This window comes from Oculina patagonica, chromosome 14 (genome assembly GCF_052425735.1).
Source record: "Oculina patagonica isolate OP01 chromosome 14, crgOcupat, whole genome shotgun sequence".
NCBI classification, from domain to species: domain Eukaryota; kingdom Metazoa; phylum Cnidaria; class Anthozoa; order Scleractinia; family Oculinidae; genus Oculina; species Oculina patagonica.
In genome coordinates, this window is record NC_135771.1 from 14,435,677 (window position 1) to 14,458,348 (window position 22,672).

Consider the following 22,672-nt stretch of genomic DNA (forward strand, 5'->3'; position numbering starts at 1 on the left):
CTTACAACTAATTAAGAGGGTCCTGAAGGGGGGTCCTAAACCCCAGTTCCCAGCCCAATTTTGGTCCAAATCCCAGTTCCCAGGCTAATTTTGGTCGAAATCCCAGTTCATAAACAAAAAAATAAAGTAAAAGACAGGTCTGCACGGACTCCTCGTGTGCCTTGTGGTCGCCGGTGTATGTTTTTAAAGGATGCACATGCGATCTTCAACCCTAACGGTCTATGTACAAAAAGGTCAAAAAACATTCTACTGCCGGAAACAGAATTGAGAACACATCTCTACCTTAACAGCTGAAGAGAATCGCGAAGAGTCGAAACCGCCAGTACTGTTGTAGCCACTGTAAAAAATTGCAGAAATATTTGCCGTTCACGACTCTCTGGCACAATACCTCTAAAACTAGTAGTAATCAGCGATTAGGGGAATGCGTTCGAGTAAGGCTTGAAAGGAGGGGTAGTTTTTGGTGTTGACTGAGATTTCCCCTTTTTCTTGTACAATTTGTTGGTGATGGGACAAAAGAGGAAGGTGAAATGTTTGTAAGAATAATTTAACAACATTGATTGCGAATAAACTGTGAACAATAACTTTATTAATTCCAAGAATGAATGACAATTGCTTGTCTTTGAATGTGTGTTATGTGTAACACACAAGTATGAAAGTAACGACACAGTTCAAAGTTCAAACTTAAACTCAGCTGTGGCACTGTTCCTTTAAGGTTACAGAAAACATTATTTTATATTTGAAACAGCAACATGTGAATTCCATAGAAAGCACTTTTTACTTGAAACAGCAATCTATTGAAGTATGAATTAATATTGCAGAATTTGCTTTCAACTAAAAATACTTACTGCCTGGATAATTACATTGTCACACCAAGTTCCCGGTGTTGACATTTGCTGAATGTAGTCTTGCCAACTATTGTCAGAACTGTGCTCTCAACATAAAATTCTGGATGATTATTCAAGTGCCTAATACCAGCAGCACGAATTTGAAAATGCAACTCTGCAGTTCCAAACAGTTGGTGTGAAGCTGACCTAAAAAAACAGTCTCCACTCCCACCAACACCATAAGGCATTAAACTTATTAATGAAAGTCTCTCATTAAGAGATACCCAAGGCAAATTACAACTGTCATTTGCAGGAAGCGTACCTCCTTTTAAATTTGAACTTTGGAAAATATGACCAAAAGCGCTATTGTGACTGAAGTCAGACTTTGTTTGAAGCATGTCAATTGATAACTCTTTCTGTTTACCAGTGCAATACTTGTATCTTTTTTTCTCTTTCTGTTTGTTTATGAAAAAAACATATTTACTGTAAAAATGTTCAGAGTTACACAAAATAAACCATTTCTTGTAATTGCTACAAAAATTTCTAATAAGTGAGGAGCTTGGGGAATTATGTTTCAGTAGTTTTTTAAGTCTACTTCTGTATTTCTTTCTTCTAAGCAATTTAGTAACTCTACGAACAGAAATTCGAGATGGTTCTCTGTCTCGTTTCCTGTTGCTTTTTGCTTTTTTCACAGCCTGAGATTTCTCAGCATTTGTAGAGATCATAGCAACAGAACAACTCCTATCGCCATTCTTTCCAGCTACAACACGGACATCTCTTTCATATCTCTTTATAAGCTTACTATCATAATTATTGTGGGTATCATTTATCGAAGTCTGGACAGAACTCTGTGCACGACGTGATTTGGTCACGTTATACAAAAGAATGCTTCCGGTGCCGCATTTACTCGACTGAACAATGGTTCGGTTGTATTCGATCGCTTCATCTGACTGAACAATGGTTCGGTTGTATTCGATCGCTTCATCTGCTCTGATGTCGTCTACACCGTGCAAATGTTTAACGCAAATGCGAGCCTCATCACTCGATAACGCCGTGTTCTGATCACAAGTAATGATCAAGTGGCTCAACAGCCGCCGAGCTACATAACTCGGAAAGTTTGTTATTTGATCACAAGCCATGATCAAGTGGCACAATGGCCGCTGAGCTATACAACTCAGAACATTTGCTATTTGACCACAAGCAACGGTCAGTTTTGGTCGCAGTTCAGCGACCAAAGACGACAGAAGAGACGATTCTTGTACGAGAACGAAAGTAAACAGTTTTACTAAGTACACAATCTAGCGACCAAACGAAATGTTCTAGCGAATTCGTGAAGCACGCGTGCAGAACAGCGACCAAAGACGACAAAAGGGACGATTCAATGCAAAAACGAGACTAAAATATCGTCGAACCAGTTTCCCGGCCGAGACTTGCCCCTGCAAAAATCAATCGGGGCGGCCAATTTGGAGTCCATACACCTGCGCGCGCATTACGGCTCGATTCATTCCGCATAACAGTGCACAGGCCTACCAACTCAAAAGACACAGGACGCAAAACAGAATTAGGCTTGCGCTCTCCTTCGTCGAACGCAAAAACGGTGTCGAAGACAGAGGCGGCGGCGCGGAGCGTTTTGGAACGTGGAAAGGGGGGGGGGGGGGGCTGAGACTGTTCCAAAAATAGGTTTTCATATTGGAGCAACGTTTTTCCGTTCTATCAACTTTTTGTTTTTTGAGCTTTTTCTTCACCGCAGATTTCCGAAGATTCTCCGATTGTTGTTCGAAGGCCATACGAACGTTGCCGATCATTTTCGAACTTTTATGAAGGTAAACGAAGTTTTCCGAAGACGTCCGAGGAAGTTTCGAAGATGTTTGACCTCACTCACGAGACGGAATAGCTTGACAAACCAATAGGCCATTTCCGAGTTACCCTTGGCCTCTGTTTTAAAACAAGTCTACGTGCGAAACCATTCATCACTTACATATCCATTTTCATGCAAATAAAACTCATTTTCATTTCAATGGTTTCGCACGTAGACTTGTTTTAAAACAGAGGCAAAGGGTAACTCGGAAATGGCCTATTTTACGCTGTGCTCGCGATATTTTCGGCACCAAAACGTGGGGGGAGGGGGCTACAGCTCCCCTGCCCCCCTGCTCCGCCGGTTATGGAAGATTATCACAATACACCACCAAAGACGACGATCGTGCCAGTAACGAAAACTACGACCTTGACATGTCTGACCTGACAATTTTGTTGAATTAAATGAGAGCATTGGAGCCTTATACAGAATTAACCTTTGCCAGGAGCCCATGACATGGGCTCCTGCCTTTGCTGAAAACAAATTTTTAAAAACCCTCCGATAAGCTCTTTTTTTAAAAGGGTAAATCCTTTAAATACATGCTTGTGAGAGGAAAAATATAATTTGAACGCGCTAATGCGACGCCGGCGACCACAAGGCACATGGGGAGTCCGTGCAGACCTGTTTTTTACTTTATTTCACAAAGAAGTGAAATCCCATTCCCATTTTCCAAAGTGTTTTTTCCCATTCCCAGTGGTAAAATCCCAGTCCCAGTGCACGAATCCCATTTTCCCAGCCCAAAAAGAGGCAAATCCCAGCTCCCATTTTACCCCTTCAGGACCCTCAATTAAAACTTTACAAGCGACCACAAAACAAGACACTCCAAAGAGATTTTAGAGCTTCATTCATCTATTAAGAAAAGTTAAAAACTGCTTTTCTCGCTCAATTTAAGTTGCGGTATACAGTAGCGTTATATGCACAACAACGACAAGGAAAACTCTACAGGCAGGTCCATCTACTGACATCTTGTTGATAGACACTTCTGCATTTCAGATCTAAAAGAACTCATCAATATAATTTCTCGCTTTCGGTAAGTACATTGTATTATGCGTTTCTAATAACCTGGTGTATTTCATTCTTCTTCTACGCGCTTTCTGCTTGAGTTACAATTAATTTTCATTGATTTTCAGTACAATCTTGTCGCAAAGGTTAGAATGTTATTTTAAGAACGTAAAACTTGTCTGTATTTTTCTTGATAACTGATGGCTGCAGCTCAAATATATCCACAATTGAAAAGCGTACAGCTAATTTAAAGAAAAAAAAAAGCGTCGCATGTACGTGTATTCCTCTCTTCTTTAGAGCTTCATTGAGCATCACTGAAAAGGCTGTTGTTGTCGTCTATAGAAGTTATGTTATATTGTAGCGTGGAATTCACAGCAGGATATATGAAGCTACATGTAGACTAGTGCCTATTGACTCAGGTCAATCTTCGGGTCAAAAAAAATACAAAACAATGTAAATTGTTTCGCGCTTTAGATTGACATTTCTACTCTTCAATCCTAAGAAAACGCATCAAATATAATTTCCCTCTTTCGGTCATACATTGAGTTCTACCTTTACCTCAGAGCCGAGTGTAAACGAGGCTTTGCAAATCGAAAGTGTAAATGTTTCTCTCGATGAATCAGAACCGCCTGAGAAAAGAAAGGCAAAAAAGTACGACTCCTGACTGGCAGAGTTCTTTTATTGAAATGTGGGAAAAAGTATGGAACAGCACAACACAAGATTTGAACGATCGGCTGAAATGTTCCGTGACGCCCAGAGCAGGCAAATGGAACAAACGCCACAGTTGACATTTTTAAAGATTTGGCATCAAAATAATTGTCTTTATCTAATCGTTTATCTTCTGTTATTAAATCGTTGTTATTCGTGCCACAAAGGTCACCCCTTTCAATACAAATGTTGTGCAAAACTCACGAAGCAATCATAGTCTTTTTATAGGATGCTCGTTTTTACGACTGAATTTATTCAGGAGTATTGTAGCTAGCCCAATGGCACTCGCATGGTTGGTCGTTCCATCATCTGTAGACTTCTCATTGCAACTCCGCTGACCAGCAGATATACTTGTAGAAATAGGAGGGGGGTGAATAGGAAAACGGATCGACGGATTTTGACTATATTTTGGCCCGGATTTCGGATTCAGAGCATATTTTAAAACGGATTTTCGGACCCTCCAATCGAATTTGGTCATTAAATAACAACGGATCGACGGATTCGGTCATTAAATTGTGACGGATCGGCGGATTTGCATACCCATATTCACCCCCCTCAAATAGTGTAGCAAGGCGGCCGTATAAAAGCGGCCGTATATAAAAGGCGGTCTTTTAAATTTAAAGGGGTTTACAAGAAAAACCAGAAGCAAAGAAACAAAATATGGCTGACAATTACGTGAAGAATTAAGTAATCGACCGCCAAAAAAGTGAACATTGAGAGCCAGTAATCTGCATTAATCGATCGATGACTTTCGTGTCTATCTTTCGAGCTAGCGTAGTACATGTAGTCGAATGTAGGAGCATTCGAAAACTAAATCGGGTTTCACATAAGCTTCATAAGCGATGGATCTATCTAGAAACCAGAGCGTTGGCTAAAATCGAGTGCGTGGCTGCTTGTTCCCAAGAAAAGGAAAAGCTTTTCAGATGAAACAGCACAATATTACATTTGTACCTGAATCAGTCTATTATATTAGCGGAGCTCCCACGCGCCGAAGGCGCGTAGCGTAGCTCCATTGGTAACATGCGGACAAAGCAGATAAACTGAAAGCCATCAAGCCGAAAAATTTTGGTAGTCACGTGACCTTCCGTCCGTCCGTACGCCCTGATTAGGACTGGGGACGAGTTTGTCTTCTGGGGAGCCCGCGTTTGTTGGCGGGTTTTGCAAAGAAGCTTTCAAAACGACTTGAGTCTCAATATTCAATACGTTTATTCAGCCGGTCTGAAGCTTCAAACTCGAGGAAAACTTATTTTTTCTAATCTCTTGTTGTGTCGATGTTGACAAACAAGAGTAGAGCGAATTGAACTTCGGGGAGGAAAGCGATCTGCGACGTGAATAGTAGCGAACAACAACGACAAAGAGAGCATGAAAGAGCCCAGCAAAAGAGGCAACGAAGTAGCGAGGAGCAACGCGAGAGAGAAAAACAAAGAGAGTTCATAAACAAAACGAGCGACGTTTTGGAGAATGTGAGTATTAAAAGTTAAGTTATAAAATAATAGTCTTATTCATTTCTGGAAAATTTGACTTGTCAACGTTCTTACTTCGGAGTTTAGAATTTTCAAAGTAAATGATTAATCAGCACCGTATGCTAGCATTTTTCAACTGACTAGTAGACTGTAGGCATTCGCTTCTCAAATGTCGAGGATTTTGCCTGGTTACTTTCCCTTAGCTTACTGAACTGTTTGTAGTTTGGTAAGAGTAATCGAGAAACAGGTCTCTTCTCCAATTTGGTGTTTCCGGAAAGAGGTTGATTGATTTGCGTTTCACAATGTAAATATTAGTTAACTTAGAATTGTTTTCCTCGATGAAATGTCACCCAAAGTACATGTATTTGGACTCTAATTCCAGTTTCATTGATACTGTCTGAGAACTACTTTCGTCTTCATTTTTTCAAGAGCCATTAGAATGTAAACAGGATAGCAAGTAATACACAAAAGACAAACTCTACATTATAAAACCATGTAAAAACGCATGTTGAAAATGCAATGCTTATTTTCGCGAGATTGTGCATTTGTACTGAAGCTTATGTAGTAATTCAAGCTGATGTCAAGGGTTAGATTTCCATGGTTAAATACTGAAAGTGGCAGGAGTTGCCCAATGTATGTAGATATCCAAACAAAATTCATTAGATGATAATTTGTGCTTTTTGTGTAAAGTATGGGTCATACTCAGTGTAAAAACAATTGTAGAGTTTTCTGTTTGTTTTGGAGCCATTGTTTTCTTCTAAGAGAATAACAACAAGAAAGAACAGCATGACCTTTGTAATTTCAAAATGAAACTTTATTCACCCCCTTGGGAACTGAGGGATTTAAATTTAGTCTTTAATACATATTCTAAAATGACTTGTGCATCTCATTTTATCTCTAATGTACCTGTTCATTTATGCATGCAACTGACAACATGGACAAACAAACACTGGGTAGTGTCTGTATTTGAAAAATCCAGTCAACCCCATGGGACTATAAGAGATTTTAATTTTGTCTTGAATTTAGATTTTTAATTTGTTCTTACATGTACATGTACATCCAAACACACAGCATACAGTGCAAAAAGCAACATGTTGTAGTTGTTCAGGGGAGACTAAACTGTCCATTAGACCACAATGTCAAGTTTCCATGGGAATAAACAAACAATAATTGAAATTGATTGATGTATTAAATTTTTTGCCTACAAGCCACATTGTCAATTTTTTCTATATATTCATAATGCCAGACAAATCCTTGGGACACCTGATTGGTTTGCATGTGAACCATAATGTGGCAATTATCACTGCCTTAAGATAAACAGTGCTATGCCCTTTTAGTAATGTACGTTGAAAAATACCTTAAGGTTACTATTGTTAGCGACTACTAATTTTAGCGATTTTTTCTGAGCAAGATTTAGCGATTACCTTATTATAGGAAATTAACGATGCATGTAATTAACGCGAATTTCAAAAATTCGCGTTAATTTCATGTACCTTAATTTACGTCATTGTTATTAAAATCACACTATTTTCCAGCATTGTTATTTTAAGACACCTTTATTTCCGGAAAAATTATGTTTAAATGACATCTACTTCTTCGTCAAAGCTGCAGGAATAACAGAGGCAGAGAGAAGCACAAGGGGTAGTATAATTTTGTCCCTCAAAGGGCTCAGGCGGGATGAAATCTCGTGTGGAGTTTATTGGTCATATTTGTGAGCTTGGTGTATGGCGGAAATGACGTCACACGGCCGCGCGCTGGTGGCCTAATGGTGTGAGCGTCGAACTTCAAATCAGATCTTCGGGACTGAGGGCAGGGGTTCGAATCCGGCTAAAGTTTTTTTTTTTTCTTCTTTTTTTTTTTACTTTTTATTTGTGGGTTCGAATCCTGAGCCTTTCATTTTTTTCGTTTTTCTTTTCGGATTAAAATACCACTGATTTCCACATAATACTCCCTCGACGCCTATTCAGGCTATAAACCTTTCATGGCCATCAGAGGCGCGCGGGCGAAGGGTTCGAATTTTCCTGCCGTTCGTTCTTCTTTTTTTTAATGCCCTGAAATAAATGTTCAAAATGCGAATATCCAATAATTTGTCGATGATTTTGAAAATAGCCTGCCCTTCCCAACGCTTTATACCTCTTTACGAACCAGAAAGAGCCGCCATTTTCAAAGCGGAGTAGACCCTGGGAACGAGGGTGTCGCGGCCATGTCCGTTACTAGGCAACAATAACAAATCACCGGTTAAAACCGGTTATCACTCCTTATTTATAAGACCCCCCTCTCCCTCCCCAACCCAGAGCTTCGCGAGGCCCTACGAGTCACGTATTACTAGTTTAATATAAGTCACTATTTGGTCTGTTTCAGTATTTAAACCTCAAGTTTTGTTGTTGGACGTTGTTGTTTTGTCTTTTAAATAGCGCAGGTTGCAAAAAAAATTACTACGCATCAAATTTGCGTTAATTAACTGCATGTAAGCATACACCACACGAGAATTCGCGTTAATTAAATGCATGTTAACCTAAATTTTCGACAATTCGCGTTTATTTTATTACGCGTACATTTTGTTCGCGTTGTAAAAATGCTTCGTTACATTCCTATAATAAGGTATTTCGACTTTCCGAAAATTTAAAAAATTAGCGATATCGTGTAAACCAGTTTTAATGAACATAAAGCTAAGATGGAAATAAATTTTCAGTAAAAGAACAGACTCACTTGAAATTGAACGAACATTTGCATTGCCAGAAGAACAAAGTTAACTAAAAATATCATGTGCCAGCATCCACTTTTAAAACAATTTTCAAGGCAGTTTTATTTAATTCCCTTTGGGGTCGGGGGAGGGGGTACTTAAAATTAATGCATATTAATTTTGACCGAGACAAATTTTAGCGAGTACTAAATTCAGCGATTTTCGCCCAACACGCTAAAATCGCTAAAATTAGTAGCCGCTAACAATAGTAACCTTAAGGTTGATGTCATTGTTTCATGCTACACAACATTGCAAAGTGGGTGAGGGTGGAAGTACTGAATTATAACAGAATCTCCATAAAAATGTATGCAGCAAAAGCTTAATAGCTTAGGAGTACATTTCATACCTAAGGCATTACCTTCTTGTTTTTTTTTTTTTGGGGGGGGGGGGGTGCTGCCCCAAGAAAAATTTACAAAATTTGGCCTTTTCGAATGCATTTCCCACATTCTGACACCAACATATAAAAACATTTTGAGAGCATTTACATTCAGTTATTCTATCTGAATAAAAAGCAGTGTTTTCAGGAGAAAAATTACATGCACCATATGTGTTTATTTGGTGCGAACAGGTGTAATGTTTATGCGAGTTAAAAGGGGAGGTAAAAGAGGGGGCGTAATAGTATATTAAGGCTATTTTTTATCTTTGCAATTTTTTTTAACACTCATACATATGCATATTGCACAATAGCCTGTGGCATGGCTTGGATGTACATGTACCATAGCTAGTTTTAAATAAATGTAATGTAGTATTGTGACTTTTTTAGATATAAAACATGACTTTATTTGTTAACAACAAGCTACTTAAAGTAAACTAAATACATTATGCTACTTAGAACAAAAGAAGAGAATTACATTTCCTTTATAAGAATAAGTTAACAGTAAAAATTATTGTTTCCTTGAAATTCTGCCTCTATTGAGGAATTTAGTACACAATTTACATGTAAAAGCAAATGTAAATAAACTGTTACCATTGCTCAAGAAAAGAGGGGGAAGGGGAGGGGTTTGAGGGCAAAAACCTAACAAGATCTGCTACCTGACCTGACAAATTACTGGAATACTTGTAATGATTTTGTGGAAGAAGTGCAAATTGACCTGTTTATCTTGTTGTGGTACTAGGCAAATGTAGAAAGAAAATTTGAATTCAGCTGAAATTTCACATCAAAGCAAAGACTTACTAAACTTTTAGAGCTGCTAAGGCTAGAAAAGACAGCTGGGCTTGTTGATGTGCCCGCAAAGTGTCTCTTAGCTACATCCCTGATAAAAGTTTTGGGGAGAATATGCAAGCCTTTATGAAGTTAATCAGACAGTGCTTTCAGCAGCACCTGTCAGAGAGTAACAAGACTCTTAAGATACCTCATTTTGTAGGGAACTCATGAATTTTAGCCAGTGGCTCACCCCAAAACACTCACCAAAGCCCTGGCATGTGCCGGGTCTTATTAAAAGCACTAATAATGTTTTCAGTAGGTTGAAAGCAGTTATGCTGATATACTCACTGTGAAAAGATTTTTTTTTTTTTGGTTCTGAACATATCCCTCAACACAGTCCCTGGCCCAGTCAAAAATTGGAAAAATATTTCCCTATACATTGTATCTGTAGATCAGTGATTTGAATAACTTTGGAATTATAAATATTAATGCCAATGATGATCAACAAAATTTTATCTGTCTTTTTTGCCTTTTTCAGGGTTAACACAAGTACCAGGATTTCCTCGGAGAGCTACAGGCACAGGGAGAGATAAATGAGCAATCAGATTATTACCTATATTATCTCTTCATTGGGGTGACCCTATTCGGCGGAATGGCGGAATGACGGAACGGCACGCGGAATGGCGGAATGGCGGAATATCCTAAAACACGGAATGACGGAATATCCTAAAACGCGGAATGACGGAATATCCTAAAACGCGGAATGACGGAATATCCTAAAACGCGGAATTGTAAAACATTAAAAAAGAAACAACAACAGCAACAAAAACAAACAAACAAAGGGAACATTTGAACTACTAACTTTCTCAGACGCGATTATAAAGGCTAAGAATGTCGCTAATAATGATTCAGGTTCTTTAACTTGTGGATATTCGTTACGGTGACAGAGAAACCAAGTTGTTTACGAGAGGGGCTAGCAGTTGAAAACCAGTTAACACTTAATATATTCCTTTAAATGACGGGTTCTTTTTTATATCTTCTTAATCGTTCGAGGCCGTCGATCTCGAGCCAGGATTTTGTGGTAGGATATCGAGTGATCAAGTGAGGATTTCGCTAATACAGAAGGCGTTCTCGCCCCGTTCAAGACGATGAAACGTACAAAGCCGAGGTACGTAAACGAAGCCGTTATAAAGAAAATGAAAGGGCCTGAAATTTATTGAGTTCGTACTGAGAAATTATAATAAAAGGAAACCAAAAACAAGGGGTTTCCAGTTGGTCACCCATCCAAGTACTAACCCCGACCAACAGGGCTTAACTTCGGCGATCGGACGAGAGCTGACCAGTGCTTTCCTTGTGGTATCAGTCCCAGAGACGAGAAAAAAGTTACAAGAGTCATGCAAATATAGAGAACAGAAATACCTGGTTAAGTAATGGATCTTTTGAACGGTGCTATGACTGGACCTATACTGTTTTAAGCTGATTTTTCTCGTCTCTGGGACTGATACCACAAGGAAAGCACTGGTCAGCTCTCGTCCGGTCGCCGAAGTTTAAAAGCCCTGTTGGTCGGGGTTAGTACTTGGATGGGTGACCAACCGGAAACCCCTTGTTTTTGGTTTCCTTTTATTATAATTTCTCAGTACGAACTCAATAAATTTCAGGCCCTTTCATTTTCTTTATAACGGCTTCGTTTACGTACCTCGGCTTTGTACGTTTCATCGTCTTGAACGGGGCGAGAACGCCTTCTGTATTAGCGAAATCCTCACTTGATCACTCGATATCCTACCACAAAATCCTGGCTCGAGATCGACGGCCTCGAACGATTAAGAAGATATAAAAAAGAACCCGTCATTTAAAGGAATATATTAAGTGTTAACTGGTTTTCAACTGCTAGCCCCTCTCGTAAACAACTTGGTTTCTCTGTCACCGTAACGAATATCCACAAGTTAAAGAACCTGAATCATTATTAGCGACATTCTTAGCCTTTATAATCGCGTCTGAGAAAGTTAGTAGTTCAAATGTTCCCTTTGTTTGTTTGTTTTTGTTGCTGTTGTTGTTTCTTTTTTAATGTTTTACAATTCCGCGTTTTAGGATATTCCGTCATTCCGCGTTTTAGGATATTCCGTCATTCCGCGTTTTAGGATATTCCGTCATTCCGTGTTTTAGGATATTCCGCCATTCCGCCATTCCGCGTGCCGTTCCGTCATTCCGCCATTCCGCCGAATAGGGTCACCCCTTCATTGCATGTACAACTAATACTTAATGTACTTGTCTTATATGGACAGATGTAATTTTAAAGTTAATGAAAAAAAAGCCAGTTGTGGTACAATCATGTATATATATATTTCTTAAAGGATTTCTGATAGCACAACAAAAAAAATTATCCTTACTTAAGAATAATTCTTGCTAACAATAGTATGGTAACTGAACATTTGAATTTTAAAAACAGAAAAATGTTTTTAGTGCTCGTCTGAAAAGGCATTAATCAAGGAAAATATTTCTTTTGAGGCTTGGTTCAAACTTGATTACTATTGCATTTGCTTTTTGGCTCTATTACAGTAAAAACCTGCGTGTAAGAACCTTGGGATTTAAGAACCTTCTGGCAGAAATTTGCTTTTATAATACCCCAAAATATAAGAACCTGTTTAGCCAAACAAATTCCTACAGGTTCTTATATGTAGGGTTTAACTATTTAATTTATATATATTTTTTACCAAAAACCAGAAAGGTGATGTTACTGGGGTCAACCTCGTTCCCAGGGCTTTTCCCTTGGTGATTTGAAACGTGTGGGAAAAGACCCTGGCATCGGCCGGTCACGTGATTATCTTAAATATTCCGCGGAATTCTAATTTATGCAACGGCTGGTAAATCTCGCTAAAACAAAAGTGAATAGAATTAGTTTTCTCTGCGTTTTCTGTAAAAAAAAAATGGAGCAGTCAACTCCCAAAAATACATGCTCGGAATTCACTTTGCCGGCTCTGTGATGGTGAGTACGAAAGCCATCATTTTGCTTCGGGTTTTTGCCATTGATGACATCGAAGTGCTCGGCAACCCTTGACGGGTCCGAGATGCACGGAAAAACCTCCGCCAAGCAGCTAATGTTTGGAGAAAATCCGGCACGTTACGATGAAAGCGATCTTAAAAAAAAACAATGGAAAAGGATTCTTCGTCCTATTGAACTGAGCTCCTAACAATATAAACCAAATCACTGGAGCAAATCTGGACAGTCTAGAGGTCACAGGTCTGCCGGCGTATACACAGTTTCCTGTTTGACACCTCTAGCTCATGTTTCGCTACACGGATTGTTTTGGCTCTTTTCTATTTGCAAGATATTCTATAAGCTCTCAAAATGGTCGCTCTGGAAGGACAGGATCTGAAATATTCCGTGATAATGTTGATTACTTGCATTGTGATGCCGGGTTCGGCTGTTTAATTTCATGTAATACCGTTGCAAGATGTATTGTATCATTCACGGATGACATTATCTTTGTCCGGCTTTTTCAGAGCTTTACTTCGAGAAAGCTAAATGTTTATTTTATAGAGAGACATTCTGTGTAGTAAAGGTTATGCTTCTTGTATTAATTTGATCGAGCGTTTTGTCTATTGAGCTCGATGCTCCCTTGTTCGCTAGGTTACGTTGTGGCACCGCATGATTTCAATGCAGATTTGAAATCTCACACGCGCAAGTTGAATATGTTGACTGTTTTTCGTGTTGTATATGCCATTATATATAAAAAAAAATCCTCTTAAAGTGGCTTTAAGCAAAACAGAGGACATTTGCGGTGGTTTAGAGCCATTCCAAGCTGACTGAGCAAACCGAAAACAGATAATTCATGCGTTGCCTTGGTTCAATTGATGCTATCTAAAATTTATGACACCCAAGATTTTCGGGTGTCTGAAGCTCACGTGACCGGCCGATGCCAGGGTCTTTTCCCGCCCGTTCCAAATCACCAAGGGAAAAGCCCTGGGAACGAGGTTGTACTGGGGTATATACAGTATGTTGTTGGACTTTTGGCAACATGGGTACGTTAATAAATATTTATAATGAAGAACAGACCAGATTTTATACTATTTTCTGATAATCAACAACAATGTCTACTCTGTAGAAATTAAGAACCTGATTAAGAACCTACTTAGCCTAAACTGTCAATAAGTACCCCATAATACAAGAACCTGTTTTGCCAAACTCTGAAAAAAGTAGGTTCTTACACGCAGGTTTTTACTGTATTGGAATAAACGCCACATCATGATGCAGCGTGTATTTAAGGGCGGCATTTATATTTGTGCCCTTATCTGCGGCGTTTATTCGAGGGAGGCGTTTAATCGAATAAATACGGTACTCTACAATGCTGAATTTTTCAGTAGTTGTTCATTCATACCTTGCAGAAATTTTCATGTGTCAAATCATATGTTCATGATATTTGATGTTGCCATGGCAATGCCATAATTATAATGAGGTCTGGCGAAAAATTGTCATGTTTAACATTTTTCTTTATTTTTTTTTCATTTTGTTTTCAAACAAAATGGTACGATTTGATTTGTTTTGCATTCCATAAGCATTCTAGCTTGATTTTGCATCAAGATGACAGCTATATTGACGTCACAGCCAACAAAAATTATGTCATCTTGTGGAGTACGCTACAGGCTTTCTACTCAGTGCACAAGTACATGTATTTCACTGCACCTTAATAGGATGAAAACTCTGGGGAGGGTCTCCAAGCCCCCCCCCCCCCAACCCCTTGTACGATGGTGGGGGTACAGATGATGGTGACTGTCTTGTACAGTTGGATCCCAATAACTCGAACCTTTAAGGGAAATCGAAAATGGTTCGAAATTTCGGAGGTTTGAGTTAGCGAGGGTAAAATTATTTAAAAAAATTGACCTTAAGGGGAATTCGAAAAAGGTTCGAGTTAGTGAGAGGTTAAAGTTTTTGTGAGTTCGAGTTATCGAGATTCAACTGTACATCTGAGGGTTAAGAAAAGTTAGTGCTAATTGATAATCCTTTTTTGATTGATCAATTATTTTTGCTCTTATTTGGTGCTGTTGTTCATGTTGAACAATGATGCATATAATATATAAAGATTATAACATGAATAAAAAAATCGGTCTAAAAAAGTATAAAAGGCAAATAACCGGGGAGCTTCACTTTTAGGCTTGCCTAAATCTATATATATTTTTTACAGCGTTATTACTTAACAGCCTACATGTAAATTATTCTGCAATGCATACCTACGGAGCGATATAATAAACAAACCATTTTAGTGCTATGGGTTAAAAAAAGAAAAAAAAAGGAAAAAAATAACTCTCTCCTCTGGGACTCGAACTCGCGACCTTTCGATCCGCAGTCAGTTGCCTACCCGACTGTGCTACTTAAACGTACTTAGTCACATGAGACGAAAATATCTTATATCAATGTAATCGACATTCCACCGTTTATCTGTTATCATGTGCATCAAAGGAATGTTTGAATCACCTTGCTGCTCATAAATTTTCAAGGAATGAAAACTAAACTTTTAAACTTGGCAAAAAATTCAGTCGTGGCTCGAAGAGCTCTTTGATTTGTTCAACCTTTTTCAACGCAATTCTCCAACGAACTTTCAACATGCCAAATGCTAGTTCCACTACAGATCGTAGCGCACCGAACTTTAGGTTTTAAACTTTCTCTGCTCCTGAGTCCGGGCGTCCTCTGTCCGGGTAGGGTTTCACTAGCCAGTTCGTTAGCGGATAGGCACTGTTGCCAGCTAAAAGGGGCCTTATTTCTGTTCCATTTATATTGCCTGCCACTAAGAATTTGCTTGTTTGCTGCAAGTTCAGAAAAAAACGTCATCTCTTCTGCGTGCATTGCGTGTCGTTTATTAACAGATAAGGTCAACGCTTAATATCATCGTGGGAGTGCAACGAATCTGTTGCGCTTGATACACTGATCAGAAGACCCATATAGGACTGTGAACTTACTACAGCAATAAACGTAAAAAAAGAAATAAATTTTAAGAACAGTAAAGCGTGCCTGTATTGTAACATAATAAGCCCTTTACAAAAAATACTGCTAACCTACAGTTTGATAAACCAGCGCATTAGTTGCGACCTTTGTAAAGAAACATTATCTGTTCTTTGATATGAAATTCCGGCGGCCTCAGATCACAAAGCAAATGTTGACATGGCGGGAAAAATGTTGACATGGCGGGAAAATTCCGCGGCCTCACAAAGCAAATGTTGACATGGCGGGAAAATTGTTGACATATGACGGGAAAATTCCGCAACCTCAGAAAGCAAACACGCATGGAATGCACCTTCTCCCTCTATAGAATATTCTCGTGTCGTCATGACGTTCACGAGACAAAAATGAGCAACTGTTAGTCTACTAGAACAAGCCTTAAAGGAAAACGTTATTGCCAACATTTGAAAGTGATAAAACGAGTTACAAAAGTCGTGTTTCTATCCACAGTGGTTTGTGGTAGCAGATGGAGTTTCCGGAGAATAGTTCTATGGCATATTTGCTTGTCACGCGATCTCAAGATTACCGAGCACGAATCCAGGCGTGAATCCAGTGGCGGATCCACTTTGAAGTGCCGCGGGGACTGGGGCCCCCCTTATTTTTTCGGAAATAGCGCATTTCCTATGAACTGCCGGAATTTTCTTCGCAGAATTCAATATTCATAGTCAAGCGGGCCCCCCTTAGCTGAAGGTCTGGATCTGCCACTGGAATCGCAATTAAACTGAAATTAATAGACAATGATTACAATTAATTAATAATTAATACAATTAATTTTGTTAGACAATTAATTTTTACAAGAAGCGTTATTCTTCCACAAGCAATCAGCTGGGTGATCTTTGATGACTTTTACAACTGAAGTTAACCCGATTTAAGAACAGATACGGTATAATAACTCGAAAAAAAATGAAAAATAAAGTAATTAAAATGAAAAATGTAGTTATTATAACTGCAAGTTTAAAAAGGAACTTTTTGAAATCAGGTTGAAACTTCAAACACTGCAATACTGTTTACCAGTGTTTACAGACCTATGTATGGCTAGGCGGCAAGCTATGCTTGCAAATTTGATGTTTTAAATAGGAAATATGTTGTTCAATTTAATATTCATAGTGTTCCTCTCACATTTGCTTTAGTAACTGTATGTCAGACGATATTAATTATTCGTATTTTAATTTCCAATAGACTTATGTGGAGGAGGAAATTACACAAAACCGATGAAAACCTTGACGAAAATGGCGTGACCATCAACGCGGAAGTCTCAAACCGCGCATGTGCTGAATAACAGAGCCATGACGAACACGAAAGTCGTTTCTATTTTCGCTTTTTGTTCTCGTTGCATTGCAACAAAGCCCGGTCTTACTGACATGATAATAGGCGTTTGACCCTTGCGCACCAAATTTTCTGTTTTAGGTATTTCGTTTGGTCATCTTAGAAGAATTAAGAAGCTAACGACGTTGCTTGATGTTCCTGCGTTCCTGCTTTTAAAATAAAGTTCAAATCTAAAAGCTTAAAACAACATAGAAAAAATACTAGATGCTTTGCAATGTTATTCACTGAATTACGGACTATCGATGAGAATCACATAGTTTATAGGTGTCGTCACCGAGACTGTCACTGATTTCAACAGGGTGGTTTTCGGTCTTCCGATGTCAAATGTGTGCTATCCTTCGTTTATCCAAAAATTGAAAGTCAACAAGCAATCAGTATATCCAAAGTTATAGTATTGAAGTGTTTCTTTTCTCGGGTAATTTCGCTTTTTAGTTGTAAGCGTTATTCAGCCAAGTGGGTTCTAGCACTAACTTACCTCCGGCCGAGGATGTACATAGAGTATACAAAAGGAATAGCTGTACCGCCAACTTCATAACTCAGAATGTATCTGGCGTCCTTTGCACATCGATTTAGCTGTTTCAACTGTGTTATAAACCTCGAATTATTCGGTGTAAAGGTGCGAGAAGGTTTGGCACGAATCTTGGAATGTGATCAATCGCAATATGATCATATTATTTGGTGTGCATTACGCAAATACGTCTCTTATTCATAATCTGGGTAATTATTTACTTTTTAGGTCACGCACTTAAGGTTAGCAGTCTACCGAAACGCCGAAAGAGATCGACGAAACAACGTTTCTTGTTTTGAAAAAACAAAACAAAAACTCAAAACGAAATTTTCATCGCTTTACAAAAGAAAGATGAATTTATTTCCAGAAATTTGAGCTCAATTACAGCTTTTATTCTATAGGCTTCTCAATGAGGTTTTTTTTTTAAAGGTTTTGCCTTTTGTAGAATAGAAACTAAATGGGATCTTTCAAAAATGATTGACACTTAATTTTTGCGCACATTTCAGTATTCTCGCGACATCTTTTTTTTGGCGAAACATGTGAAAAACGCCAGAACTGTTTCTTGTAATATTAAAGGTAGTTAAATTGCACTTTCTTTCAACTTCCCGTGGATACCTACAGTTCGCTGACATTGCAAACCAGGTTTATTACGGGCAGGGGAAACGCGAAGAAAAATCACTTCTCTTTCCTTCGTTGCTTGATGTGTTTGTACCAGTAAGAACTTTGAAAACTACCATTATAAACGAAGCAATCTTCTGGCGATTTAGCTCAGTGTCGTTCGGCTTGGGTTTTCTTAATTAATTGATATCTTTAACGATCTTTAACATTGTAGGTTATAAAGGACAGAATGTCAGCTCCGTTGAATAGCAATGTTCAATACCACTCTGTCTTTTCCGATAAGATGAATTTGTGTTGATATAACTGACATGTGTATGCGGAAATGGTGCTAAATAATCACGAGATATTTAGAAAGAAAATAATTATTCAAATCTTAAAAGTTGAGGTATGGAAATTTTATTGATCTATCGTACTCGGATAAGCCAGTCTGGAAGATTGTAATAAGTCAGTAGAAGTGTTTAGTTATAATAAATGTTATATAGATAAAGTTATCAAATATAAGCTAGAAAATTTAACCTTCAACTTATTTTATTGTAATGAAAAGTTAGATAAATGGAAAGCGAAAAAACAATATTACAAGTTGTGTGTATATAGAATGCCCTTTTATTAGTGTAAACACGTGATCCGAATATATTGAACAAACAAATATAAAATAGAAAGGAGGAAGGTAGGCAACCTTTTAGTAAATATTTCGACTAGCCGTACCAGACTAAAAAAAAGTACGAGAGCAGGATTTGACAAGTACTACTCTGACCCTGCAGAAGACCAGTACTGCTAGTAGATGCAAGTCATCATAGCGTCGAGGGAATCCCTGCATTTATTTTGCTGTGACACTTAGAGCATTATCCTATGCCGACCATTCCTATGTGCAACACTATATTGCCGCTGTCGCCAGTGAGAATCGTCCCAAAAACCCCTCCAAATGTCACAGTAACACACAATCAACATTTATAGGTAAGAGATCACTTTATTTATCTGACACAGTTTATTGTAATTTAGGAACAAAATAGCTTAAATTCAGCGATTTATGGAATATTTTTTTCGATCGTTTGAGTCAAACCAAGAACGACCGTTGCAAATTATTAAAAACAAGAACATTGAGAAGCTTAAAATCGAGCGCTTTGCCTTGAAAGGCAGGGTTCAGTACAGCAGAAACCACGAAGCAGTTACTTAAGTAGCACTCAGTCCGACTGTGTTTGTGTAAGTCACAGGGCTTGCATGAGCTGTATTAGTGTGCATAATATAATATCTAGAACGTTGTCGAGATTGCATTATTACTTAATGACATGATGGTTTCAATTTATAAATGTATTTCACACAATACAAATAAACGATTGAAGCAGACGACTAGAAAATGTAAAGTTTTAAGACTTAGCAAAGTGCAGTGTATTGGTAATACTGTAAGGTGCGGTTTCACCTGAAGGTCGTGTGCTTTTCGGTATTTTCCAGGCATTGCACTTTGATGGGACAGTACTACAACTGTTTACCGGGGAACTACTATTGTCAAGAAAATGATCACAACTTGTTGATGAATGATTGAACATTTGTTTCATACCATTACTGTAATAGCAATTGATGAAGGCTTTTAGTCCTGAACTAAGGACTGGGAAATACTAAAACCCATTATCAGCCACCTTAAACGGAAATATCTTGTTGGTGTTTCAAGGAATCCAAGGAAACTTCACTCATCCCATGTATCTATGTATTAATTGCGGTATTTTGTAATTTTTTGAGTGATTTTTGGGGATGTTTGGCAGGTGATAGTTTTTTTAAAAGAATTAGTAAAATTTAGACAACTAAGAAATATTGAAAATTTAATGTGAATTTAACATTGGAATTTGAAGTTAGAAATTGGCAGACGGACACCAAACAGTCCCGTGACATCCTGGAGTGTTTTTGCATGGGGGTCAACTGTGTGATGATGTTTCCATTTTTTTCTTCAATCCCCACTGATAAAGAACTGTTGTTGGTGTTATGTTGGTGTTATCACATGTCAAGCCTTTAACAAGGTATGAAAGAACACAAGGATTTAAATTATTCTGGTGCTCAATTTTTGCGTAACTAAAATTAATGTTACTCAAATTCTTGATGGATTCTGTCTTAAACTGTTACGAGCTTAGTATTTCCAAATTATTGCATGTCAATGTAAGGCAAGACAAGACATGCCTTGGTTCTTATGTAATTCTCTTAAAAACATATAAGATATTGACTATAATTTTGTCTGTGCTATGGCAATTCACAGTGGGGTGGTCTTGATGTGTCTTTAACTTGTGGACTGGACTGGACTAGACTAGTAAAACGCGGACTAGTAAAACGCGGACTTGTAAAACGCCTCTAGACACTTCCTTGGCCACAATCATCTTACGGCTCTCTTCAATACATAATGTCTCAAAAAAACAGTAACATCAGAAAGAAGTCAGAAGCAAATAAGGTCGAAAGACCGAATTTAAACATTTAACGGCAAATATTCTAATGTCACGAACGTAGGAGTCGTGTAGGCCCGTCACCGTTATTTACCATTGACTGTTGATTTCTGGACGGGCCCCGTTCTACCTCGTGCGAGCAATACAAACGACTGCACTCAACAGACGTCAAGTAGTGGAAAGAAAGAAACATATGCACACAACTCATAGCATCAATCCCGTTGTTTTAGTAGGGGTTTGCAGAACGAACATGTGCTATACTGCAAAAACATCTCCACGCTAAAATAGACCATAGAGTGCTCAAAAAAGCTAGAAATATGCCGTCGAAGAAACACACAAGAGCTTCAAACACAAATTGTTTCGCTCGCTAAACCGTTTAGTTTTATCCGATTTACAAGCGCTTGTTTTACAAGTCCGCGTTCTACAAGTCCGTGCTTAACAAGCCCTCGTTTTACAAGTCCGCGTTTTACAAGTCCGCGTTTTACTAGTCCGCGTTTTACAAGTCCGCGTTTTACTAGTCCGCGTTTTACTAGTCCGCCTTTTACAAGTCCGCGTTTTACCTGAGTCCGCGTTTTACTAGTCCGCGTTTTACAAGTCCGCGTTTTACTAGTCCGCGTTATACTAGTCCGCGTTTTACTAGTCCGCGTTTTACTAGTCCAGTCCAGTCCTCGAAATACAGTATGCCAAAACTCCCCGCCCTCTAAAGATAAGTCCTTGACGGTTCTTGTCGTTTTTCGGTGCCTATTCATCTTCGGCATCTTTCTCATCCACCTCTCGTTCTGTCCTGTGTCTGTCATCACACGAAAGAAAAGCTGATTCTCAAAAAATCTGCCACAAAAGGAAATTGACAAAAACAATATGAAAACCATATATCGAAAGTTTCTTATTCTAAAATTTTATCATACGTCTTAATTCAGAGCTACAAAGAAGTTCCTCCTTTTGAGTTATTGATACTGTTCTTACAGTACCTCTTTCCACTAGCGAAATTTTACAAAATTCCTTCGCGGCGAAAAGGTAGCGCGAATCCAGAACAGACTCCAATCAAGAGTGGGTTAATTCTAGATTACTATTAATTAACTATTACAACATTCATTTTTAAAATAGTTTCCCAAGCCGACTAAGCTAACTAAACGTCGAGTGTATCTTTCAGTAAACAAAACATGCCGTTATGACGCCGGAAATCCAGCTCACGCATACTATACCCCGTGACTCACGCAAACCTCCGACTTACGTGCTACTACAGTCATTCCTTTCTAAACATTTTTTTTTACCACCACCGTACCTTTCTACCCAAAAAACTCATGAATCCGCCCGGTTTTAACCTGTTTTAACCTTTCAAAAATTAGAGCGTTCGAAACTAAATAAGATCTGTAATCACAAACAACATACAGCCGTTTACCAGCACTCTTTAAAACTCCTGAAACCCTTCAAAATCAGGCAAAATAAATCTTTGAAATAACCTTTATCAATGTTTCTTATTTTTTATTCAGTTCTATAAAATGGCTTTCATACACTACTGTCAAACAGAAATTTCAATTTCCTCAAAGTTTCAAGACAAAAGAATAACAAATATTTCGTGCACAATGTAATTTGATTAAGCCAATATTATCACGTCTAAAAATACTTCAAGCAATTCAGTGAAAACCCGTTTTTTTTCGTATCAACGAAAACCACTTTCGAATAATCAATACATGAAAATAACAATAAGATCAAAAGGAAGAAAGGAACCTTTCTAATTATTTGAAGACTTTCAAAGCCGTGATATTATGCATCCAATCCGCGATAAAATTTAATTACAACAAAATCCAAGTTCTCATTTTGAAGTCCATTTTTTTCAGTTGATACCTTTATCCAACTTGTGAAAAATTCCATTCAAGTTCCTATTAATACTGTACATTCCCAATGTTTTGCTCGGGTCTTCAGAAGCGTCTTACTAACCAAATCTAAAATAATTCCAAAACATGCTGTACAAACATTCTACTCTTTGTGACAAACGACTTGACGACCAATTGTTCAGAAACAAGACGCCTAAAGTGTAAAACAATAAAAATGCAAGCAAGATACAA

The 22,672-nt window shown here is 38.2% G+C and overlaps 1 protein-coding gene across 1 annotated transcript in view; it reads right to left on the minus strand.

The window, feature by feature from the left end:
* Positions 1–17,825, minus strand: part of LOC144637970 (titin-like) — a 175,624-nt gene extending 157,799 nt beyond the window's left edge. Inside the window, exon 1 of the mRNA XM_078497059.1 lies at positions 17,533–17,825. Coding sequence (XP_078353185.1) covers positions 17,533–17,590 — 58 coding nt within the window. The 5' untranslated portion in view covers positions 17,591–17,825. The remainder of the gene's footprint in view (positions 1–17,532) is intronic.
* Between the last annotated feature and the right edge of the window lie 4,847 nt (positions 17,826–22,672).